General features: G+C 59.0%; 1 protein-coding gene across 3 annotated transcripts; it reads left to right on the top strand.

The window, feature by feature from the left end:
* The first annotated feature begins 242 nt into the window (after window positions 1–242).
* On the top strand, window positions 243–8,216 carry IRX4 (iroquois homeobox 4). Of its 3 annotated transcripts, none has more exons than XM_090137251.1 (6): window positions 243–932; window positions 5,037–5,102; window positions 5,914–6,165; window positions 6,262–6,368; window positions 6,852–7,174; window positions 7,354–8,216. In XM_090137251.1, exons 2-6 carry the CDS (start codon window positions 5,058–5,060, stop codon window positions 8,091–8,093), a joined length of 1,467 nt encoding a protein of 488 aa, XP_089993377.1. In that variant the 5' UTR covers window positions 243–932; window positions 5,037–5,057; the 3' UTR covers window positions 8,094–8,216. The 3 variants fall into 3 exon arrangements, with proteins under 3 accessions (XP_089993377.1, XP_031445306.1, XP_089993378.1); XM_031589446.2 differs by having other exon boundaries at window positions 4,944–5,102; XM_090137252.1 differs by lacking the exon at window positions 243–932 and adding an exon at window positions 979–1,216.
* The last annotated feature ends 1,013 nt before the right edge of the window (window positions 8,217–9,229 follow it).

Raw genomic sequence — 9,229 nt, 5'->3', positions numbered from 1 at the left:
GAGAGAAAGTAGCGGCCGCTCCGCCAAACTTCCTGCAGCCGGGACAGGAGCCACGGGGCACGCAGAACTTCTGCGGGTCGGAAGCAAGGACCGGGGGTTGGGCGGGGGGGCTGAGCGGGAGAGAGCGCTCCGGAGCTGGAGCTATCGCCCCCTCCCCGGAGGCAGCCCCGGGGCGGGAGGGGACGGCCCCGGGGCTGCGGGGCGCTGCGGGGCGCTGCGGGAGGGGGGAGCGCAGCCCCGGCGGAGCCCGGCGCGAGTGCTCCGAGTGGAAGTGCGGGTAAGGGGGTGGGCAGGTGCGGGCACAGCCCGGCTGGCGCCTGCGTCCGAGCCCACCTCCGCCGACGGGAGGGAAACAAAGGCGGCGGGCGAGGCAGAGTTGCCCGTAAGTTGCGCGCCTCGCAGCCCTGACTCGCGGAGATAAATGGCAGCGCGGGGGGCGCGCACTTAATCAGAGCTCCTGCTGCCTTCCGGCGGGTACACCCCGCGGATCATTAGGTTAAATGGAGGACATTCGTGTCCTTCCCGAATCAATGCAATTATTGTCGGCGACGAGGACAACGATTGGAGTGGCAGCGCTAATTTTACCAACCCGCTATTAATTATGGTGTCCCCCACGCCCCAACCGGCGTTTATAACGCGAGGAGGCGAGAGGCTCCGGCTGCCGCTGTTTTAAAAGGAAAAGTTGGGAGCCGAGCGCCTGGAAAGTGTTAATCGGCAGCGGAGCAGCGGAGCCGCGCTGGGACGTCACTAGGAAAGGGGTGAGGGACGTGGCGGTGGCGCCGGGGGAGCGGAGGCACTGCGCGCTGCCGTCAGGTGCCGCACGCTGAGAAATGCTCGCGGCGGCTCCGCGCAGCGATCCGCGCAGAGAGCGGGAGGAGAGGAGCGCTGCCATGGCACTGCGAGGTGCTAGCCGGAGCCGGGCGTGATCGCAGGTAAAAACGTTCTCTCCTTGTTTTGGTGGTGATGCTGCCGTGCGTGTGTTATGTGTACGTGTGTGTACGGCGGCAGGGAGGAGGGGGCGGCGGGGTTATTTTCCCCCTTCGGAGCTGCGGCAGCAGCGAGGAGACTGGGAACGAACTGCTGGAGGGAAGGGGAACTCCGTGTGATGGATCACTTTGCTCCTTGCGATCTTCGCCTGGGAAAAGGGGCAAATGTAATATAGCATATGTTATTTCTTGGAAAGTGGGTGCGCATATGACACTCCGCGAGCGCTAAGGTAAGGCACCGAGTCAAACTTTCCGGCTTTTAAGACAAACTTTAAAAGGAATAGAATGTGATCTATGTGAGCAGGAAAGTTTTCCCTCCGCACAGGAGTGCGCGGGGCTGCTCGCTGCCATGCAGCACAGAGTGGCTGTGAGCGGGGTCCGAGCGGATCCTCCTCGGACAGCCTCTGCCCGGCCCGCGGAGCTCTGTGCGGAGGAAGACAGCAGCGTCCGGGGCGCGGCTTTTGCTTTTCTTCCCGAAAAGTTTGGGGTGAGCCGTGGGTGCGGGCTGGCCGCAGCCCTTCCGAGCAGAAAGTTGCTGGGTGCGAAGAGCAGTGTGAGCCCATGAGGCCTTAATCGAGACGGTTCGCCAAGAGATTGAAGCTACCGAATGAGAGCACTCCGAGCGCTATTTTACGCGTAGATATTATTGCGTAAATGAATTAGCGGCACACGCTTAGGCAACTGCCGTTTATCACCGCGGCTCCCGACCCCTCGCACGGGGCCGTGCAGGTGGGCACCGGCAGCCCCGATTCCGGCCCGCAGCGCCGGGGTCATTCCGCCCCGGGGGGCTCTGCGCGCACCCCGCGCTCCCCGCGGTGCCGTCTTGACGGGGGCTCCGAGTCAGCGATGTGTGGAGCTCCGCGGAGTTTGGCAGCTGGTGTCGGAGCTGCGTGAAATCCCGAACGGGAAAACAAAGCAAAGTCGGCTGAAAGAGCTTTGCCGAAGTCTCTTTCTTTAGCCCATAAGCAAATTCCGTCGGGGAGATCTTTGCGGGAGCGGCAGAAGCCGTCGGAACGGGGAGGCGATGGGAGCGCAGATAGCAGAGCGGTGGCCGCAGAGCTGCCTCAGCGCGCGTCCCTGCGGACGTCCATCATCGCGCTGCCCCGGCCTGCTCTACTGCCGCAGCGCTTCCACCTCGTTCCGTGTTTGTACGATGCAACTAACATGAGCGCTGGCTCCGGGTTCCCGGGGAGGAAGCACAGAGCCCGGAAGACGCGTTCAGTTCGGTTCTGTTTCGCAAATCCCCGTTCTGCTTCTTTCAGGAGGGAAAACCTCCAGCCTGAGCGCTGATTGCGATGGGTTCGCTCTCCCAAACTTTGCTCTGTGCCCTGAACTCTCGTGCACGGAAAAGGAGCTCTGACAGGGAACAGTTTGCATTGCACGGCACAGACGTGCGTTTCCCAGATGCTTACGGAGAGAGCCCACCGCACTCGGTGCCTTTCCTTGGGGCGGAACAGCGTTGCGTTGTTTATGCGCGCCGACCACAGGGGTTATTTTAAATCATTGCGGGACTCTGGCACCAAAAATTCCGGATGAAACATAACTGCTTTTCCCGTCAACAAAAGGCCATTATTTGTAGGCTGAGAGTGAAGCAAGAGGTGAGCCGTAGGAAGGTGTAATGTCCGCTTTCAGTGTTTAAATACGAAGGGGTTTTGTCGGTGAAGCTCTGGTTTGGGGTTTTGCTTTTTAATGAGTTCTTTCTAGGGAATACAGCCTGGAAGTGGCCCTGCAGCCCGGCTGCGGTGACAAATGACAAATAATCACGGTGATTAATACGGGAAATTTGGGTGCAAAATGGGCGCTGAGTGGTTCGCGTGGCGCGGGGCATTGAGAGACAATCGCGATATATAAATAGACGAGAGCTATAAATATTGAATTTCACCTCGCGTTTTAAAGTTTAATAGACTCATCTACATATCAAACCTGTAGTGCCGTGCGGGCCGCTGCGCAGTTAACATCTGCGGTAGTATCAAAAAAGGGGAGGAAAAAAGAACATAAAGCAACCAACAACAGGACGTCTCCCAAACTTCCAGCCTGGAGGACTGCGAGCACTCCTGCAGGCGGTTCCCCGGCTCTCGGCTAATTATAGTGCTTCACCCTGAGCCACTCTTGAGATAAGTGCAACTGTTCTCGTCCCCAGCACCGCGGGGTCCGACTGAGGGGTTGTAGCGAAGAGCCCCGGCGCCATCCGCCCGGGGGGCACCGAGCGGTGCTGAGCGCTGAGGGCAGAGCGCTGAGTTCGGCCAGAGCGATGCGCGCCGCGTGGATGGGGGGCTGCTTGTAAATAGTAACTGCAAGGGCCATTAGGTCCTGGGGCCGAGGGAGGAATAAAGGAGCGATTCTGTCACAGAACCCCAATGGCTAAGTTATTGCTGTTCCCAGGGAGAAAGAGAAATTGGCAGCTCAGGTGAGGAAAGCATTGGCGTTTTCTCCCCGCTCCCCAAAATCAATACGGAATTCAGACCCGGTTATGAATGCCGTTTGGTTGCCGCTCTCCACTCGTCTCTCCCGAGCTGTCAGCGCAATTTGCATGTGCTGCATCTGATAGCCTTTATTTGCAAACACTCCAAAGCGCCATAAAGAGCCTCGCGCTGTAGTCTAACTCCGTGCGAGAAGTACTATTTTCATCTGTAAATTAAAGCAATTACGCAGCAGATATTATATTATGTGTACTGTGGTCTCCAGATAGTCATCAATCACCCTCAATCGAGCTGTCAGTGTGGGCAGATTCGTTTCTGGGAGGCAGTCTTCCAGCTGGGGAGAAGAAGAGAACATCATCATTAATTAGAGTGTGACCCTGGGGCTATTCACATGTCTGAACCCGGGAATCTCTCTGAGCAAGTCTGCACACCGCGCTGCAGCGCTCAGCGCTCCAGCAGCCGCCGCTCGGCCCGGCCCGGCCCGCCCCGGTCCGGCCCAACAGCCACAGCTGGAAGCCGCCGTCTGGGCCGCTCCGCGGGGCGGCAGCACGGAGCCGGCCCAGGGGGCTGCGGGGCACGGCGGGCGGAGCGGGGGGCTCCGGGCCTCGGCTGTTCCCATCGCTCGGGAGAGAGGTGTTTGCTCTGCCGTGGGGAACGGCGCTTGGCCCACGGGGCTGCACCCCACTCCCTGCACCCCTGCTCTGCACCCTCCCTCCCCTTCTCCGAATGCTTTCCCGACGGCTTCCGAGGGGTTTTAAGGCAAGAATTCCTTCCCTTCAGTCGCTGCCCGGAACGCGCTGGCGGGGTTTTCTACCTGTAATCACACGTCGGGAAGAGGGGCTGGAAAAAGAAAGCAGAGCCGTATGTCACGGGCTTTATTGGCAGCGTTAGCGTTAATTTTAACTGTTGATTAAATCTTAAATGAAGACTCAGTCGTGTGTCCCTTCATATGTCTTGTTTGTAATTGAGACTAATTATTACTGTGGGGTGGGAAGAAGCAGCTGCTCATTAATTAATTTCTAATTAAAAGTGCATCCCAGCCCTTCGGTGACGAAGGAGGGCGGGGGCCAACCTTAGCTGATACAACATTTATCCTTCCGATTAAACCCATTTCCCCCACCCCCCTCCACCGACAACAGTCCGCCCCAACTTCGGCCCCCTGTGGGTTGAGAGGTGCGGGTGGTTCGGTCCGAAGATTTCGGGGCCGGTTGATGTGAATGGGGTTTACGTGACGTCAGAGGCTCGGCTCCTTCCTAGCAGCGCGCTGCTGACGCAGTGTGTTTGCTCTGCTTTCCCCCCATTGCCCCCCTTTCTTTTCCCCTGGGTACAAAATGTGTATCCCTGCCGTTTGCCAGCCCCAGAGCCCCCATGTAACAGATCTTCGTGCTGTAGATGCGGAGGGGAACATACTACAGTTTTGACACATCCTATTTTCTTTCTTTCTTTCTTTTTTCCCCTCACTTCAGTAAAAAGAAAAGAAAAAGTTTACATTTTCATGTAAATAAATAAACTGTGGTTTTCTGCTTCGTCCTCTAAGCATCTAGGGAGCTGCGGTTCCCAATCAATCGGTACAATAGAGCAGAGCACGGCTGCCCTAGCGTGCAGATCAGACGTCTCGCCTTGTTTCTAGATCACCGGGAGCCTCTGGACCATGTCCTACCCGCAGTTCGGCTACCCCTACTCCTCCGCGCCCCAGGTAAGGCTGCTGCCTCCCAGCGCTCCATTGAGCCCCGCTCATTATCGATCGCTTCCGCTCGGGGCCAGGAGCTGCAGGGATTCCTCCCTAACACGGGGGAAGCGTGAAACTCTCGGTTTCACTAGGAGAGGTTTGCTCCCAGCGCCTGCCAGACCCCTCAACTTACATCTGGCGTTAAAACGGGGTTTGGGTGCTTTAGGGTGATGGCGATGCGAGGGGCAGAAATACAGAGCAGAGGGCGGGGAGAAGGGAGCAGGAGAGAGCCCCACGCGCTCTCCCACCGGAGCGCTTTTTCCATTCCCGAGGGAGTTTACCAATTAAACGCGAACGCAGCAAGGGCCGAGGTGCGGGAACATAATGGGATACCCGAACCCAGCAGGTTAATGACAGATGTGTGCGTGGCCGCTGCAAATCTGCAGTCTAAATAAATATGCATGAGTAATCTGTTGGGGGGGGGGGGAGGGAGCTGGAGTAACGCAGATGGGCAGCATCGTGCTGCAGGAGGAGAAGGCGATGTAAAGCCGGCACCACAAAGTTGGGTTGAAGGAGCGGTGCGTTACGGAGGTTCCATGCACACAGTCACGGGGCGTTTGTTTACGTTTTGTGGATGATGTGTCACTCTATATAGACGTGTTAAACTTACGCTCGCAGAACATTCTCAAATAAAACGGTGGGGAATAGGGTTGGGATGTGGGGGGAACGCCCCAACTCTGAAACCTCGAAACCCCAAAGCTTACACCCCAAAGCTTATACCTTATACCCTAAAGCCAAACACCGGGCGCTGACACCCCCCGGCCCGCTGTCCCCGCAGTTCCTGATGAGCACCAACTCCCTGACGCCTTGCTGCGAGTCCGGCGGCCGCACGCTGCCCGAGTCGGGCCCGGCCGCCCCAGCACAGACGCCGGTCTATTGTCCCGTCTACGAGAGCCGCCTGCTCGCCACCGCCCGCCACGAGCTCAACTCCGCCGCTGCTCTGGGGGTCTACGGCAGCCCCTACGGCGGCCCCCAGGGCTACGGGAATTACGTGACCTACGGCACCGAGGCGCCCGCCTTCTACTCGCTGGTAAGCGGGGCGGGGGGCAGGCAGCGCACGGCCGCCGCTCCCTCCTCGGCCCTGCCCGAGAGCGGGGGGCTGAGAGCGGCGGGGTGTCTCTTGCAGAACACTTTGGAGGCGAAGGACGGCGGCAGCTCTGCGCATGCGGGCATCTCCCCGGCGGCTGCTTACTACCCCTACGAGCACAGCCTCAGCCAGTACCAGTACGACAGGTAAGCGGCCCCCCTCCGCCGCGGGCCCTCGGTGACCTCTTTGCCGAGCGTCGGCGGCCGTCTGTCCGTCCCAGCGCTTCCACCGCCGCGGCCCTCGGGGCCCATCGGGCGACGGTGACCTTTCCTGGAGGGTGTGCGTTAAATATTGAGCTGTGATGTCGCCCGCGTCAGGGTTTTTACGGTGTCAGGAACAAAAAGGTGGTGGTGGAGGGGGTGGTGTTAATAAAAGGGGTAAAGGGAAATAAATAGATTTCTGTTCCCAGTTACACAGTTACACCCTGGGGTCACCCAGACGTGTGCTGACTTCACGGCCATTAAAGGCGGGCGTTGCCCCCACCTCCCCCATAAGCTCTTCAGGCACTGAGCCGGCTCCATCCTCGCCTTTCCTCGGCCGCTGGGACGGAGCCGAGCACTCTGGGTGCCCGCTCATCGCCCGCCCCATCGGGCCGGGCCCGGGGATTCAACGTGATGCTGTGCTCGCAGGTACGGGGCGATGGACGGCGGCACGAGGAGGAAGAACGCCACCAGGGAGACCACCAGCACGCTGAAGGCCTGGCTGCAGGAGCACCGCAAGAACCCTTACCCCACCAAGGGCGAGAAGATCATGCTGGCCATCATCACCAAGATGACCCTCACCCAGGTCTCCACCTGGTTCGCCAACGCCCGTCGCCGCCTCAAGAAAGAGAACAAGATGACGTGGCCGCCTCGGAACAAGTGCTCGGACGAGAAGCGGCCCTACGAAGAAGAGGAGGAGGAGGAGGAAGAATGCTCGCAGGAAGACGCCATGAAAAGCGAGAAGGCCGAGGGTACCCTGCTAGGAGCGGGCACTTAGCGGCTCGGCCGCGGGGGCTCGGCCGCCGGCTTTCCCCTGGGGGGCCGCGCCCCCGCGGCCTCGGGCCTCGCTGTCGGGGCTCCCGGGGGCAGCGGGGCCGCCCGTGACCGCGTGTCTTGTTTTTGCCGTCCCCTCCCCCGCCCCCACCCGCAGAGCCCACGGGCAAGGAGGAGAAGGAGCTAGAGCTCAGCGACCTGGAGGATTTGGACGCCGCCGAGTCGGAGAGCTCCGAGTGCGAGATGAGGCGGCCCTTCCCGCACCCGCATCCTCACCCGCAGCCGCTTCCGGGCGGCGGCCCCCCGCCCCGCGCCGTCGAGCCCCCCGCCGTCGCCGCCGAGGAGGAGGAGGAGGAAGCGGCGGAGCGGGCCCGCGGCTGCCTGAAGCCGGCGGCGGAGGAGTGCGAGGCGACCCTGCTCGGAGCTCGGCCGCGCGGCTGCGAGGCCAAGCTGTGCTTCCCGCAGGGCCAGCCGCTGCTGGAGGCCAAGCCCCGCATCTGGTCCTTGGCTCACACCGCCACCTCCCTCAACCAGGCCGAATACCCCTCCTGCATGCTGAAGCGGTCGGGGGGATCGGCCGCCGCCGCCGCCGTCTCCGCCCCGGTCAACGTCATGGACCGGCACCAGGATTCGCCGGTCACCAACCTCAGGAACTGGGTGGACGGGGTGTTTCACGACCCGCTGTTCAGGCACAGTACTTTGAACCAAGCCTTGAGCAACACCACGGTGTCCTGGGCCACCACCAAAGGAGCCATTCTGGAAACGGGCGCCTTGGGACGCTCGGTGGGCAATGGTGCCAACGTGCTCAAGGGGCAGCTGGCCAACCTGGCCCACCAGGACTCGAGCAAGGAATTTCTCGCCTTTCCCAAAGCAGGGAGCAAAATGTTTTGCTCCTAACGGCCCCCCGAGGGGCAAAGAACTTCCCCGCGCTGGAAGAGTGCTGTATACTGAAAAGAAACTCGCGAGAGTTGAAATATAAAACTTTTTCCTTTATCATTATTTTTTTTTTTTAACAACCAAAACGAGGATTTAACGTTCAGTTCTCTCAGCTCAACAGACAGACACTGCTGTTCTGAAGAATTAATTTCTCCTGGCTGCGACTTTAAAGGGATCAGTGTCGTGAGAGTTATTTAATTCCATGTCCCAAAGCACGTATTATAGCGTAGACCTATTTAACAAAGTTTACATCCGAAAGTTTACAGACGAGAAATTTTAATTCAGATTTAATTTAAGGCATGCCGACATTAGTTATAAAGACTTTTCGAGAGTTTTTCCTCCTGATTTCCTTGTTAGCATATAATTCACGAACAGCACTTCCACTAAGTTTACACCTACTGCACAAATCTATCTTGACAAAAAAAAAAAAAAAAAATGTTAAAGGGTATGTTCACTCCAATAAATTGTCTGTTTCAGAGGTACCACGCGTGGTGGCGTTTTGCATCGTGTAAACGCGTTTCAGGTTTCCAAACTCCCCGCTCGCTCAGAGGACTGGCAGGACGCTGCCCTCGGTGCCAGACGACGGAGCCCCTTCCCCGCTGCCGAGGATGCTCGGGCCGGGTTGGTCACCCGGGTTCAGTAGCGGGAAAACGTCGCCCGCGCCGCCGAAGGGTCGAGAGGAGCCGCCTGGGCCGCCGGTGTCGCGGGGCTGCCGGCCGGGGCGCCTCAGCCCGAGCCCATCGGCCGCTCCAGCTGCGGGGAGGGGTTCCCCCGAAACGGCCCGGCTCTGCCGCGGCGTCTCCTCCTTCTCCACCGTGCACGGAGCGATTGATTCACGTGGAAAATTTGATCTTTTAAACAACCGTTTTAGCTTTCCAGCTCTTCTGCCAGTATGGAGAATCGCTGATCCTCCATGAATATTTCAGCACTTCAGGACAGATGCTTTACCGTTTTGACATTAAATAGAGTGCAGCCAACAAAAAGAGAGAGAGAGAGAGAGAGAGAGAGAGAGAGAGCGCTCTCGACGTGTGATTCAGGAGCACTCGCAGCCAATTTACCATTTAGATAACAGCCGTTTAAAAGATTTCCCTTACTCT

The sequence above is a fragment of the Phasianus colchicus genome, chromosome 3 (genome assembly GCF_987193195.1).
Source record: "Phasianus colchicus chromosome 3, bPhaCol1.hap1.1, whole genome shotgun sequence".
Taxonomy (NCBI): domain Eukaryota; kingdom Metazoa; phylum Chordata; class Aves; order Galliformes; family Phasianidae; genus Phasianus; species Phasianus colchicus.
The sequence above is the reverse complement of the archived record's forward strand: the minus strand, read 5'-3'. Positions and strand labels throughout refer to the sequence as shown.

Bases quoted from the DNA above. Each gene is read 5' to 3' on its own strand.
- IRX4 (XM_090137251.1), top strand. From the start codon at position 5,058: ATGTCCTACCCGCAGTTCGGCTACCCCTACTCCTCCGCGCCCCAG. The intron at 6,369-6,851 runs GTAAGCGGCCCC...CTGTGCTCGCAG, and splicing joins AGCCAGTACCAGTACGACAG to GTACGGGGCGATGGACGGCG. The intron at 7,175-7,353 runs GTACCCTGCTAG...CCCCACCCGCAG, and splicing joins GAAAAGCGAGAAGGCCGAGG to AGCCCACGGGCAAGGAGGAG.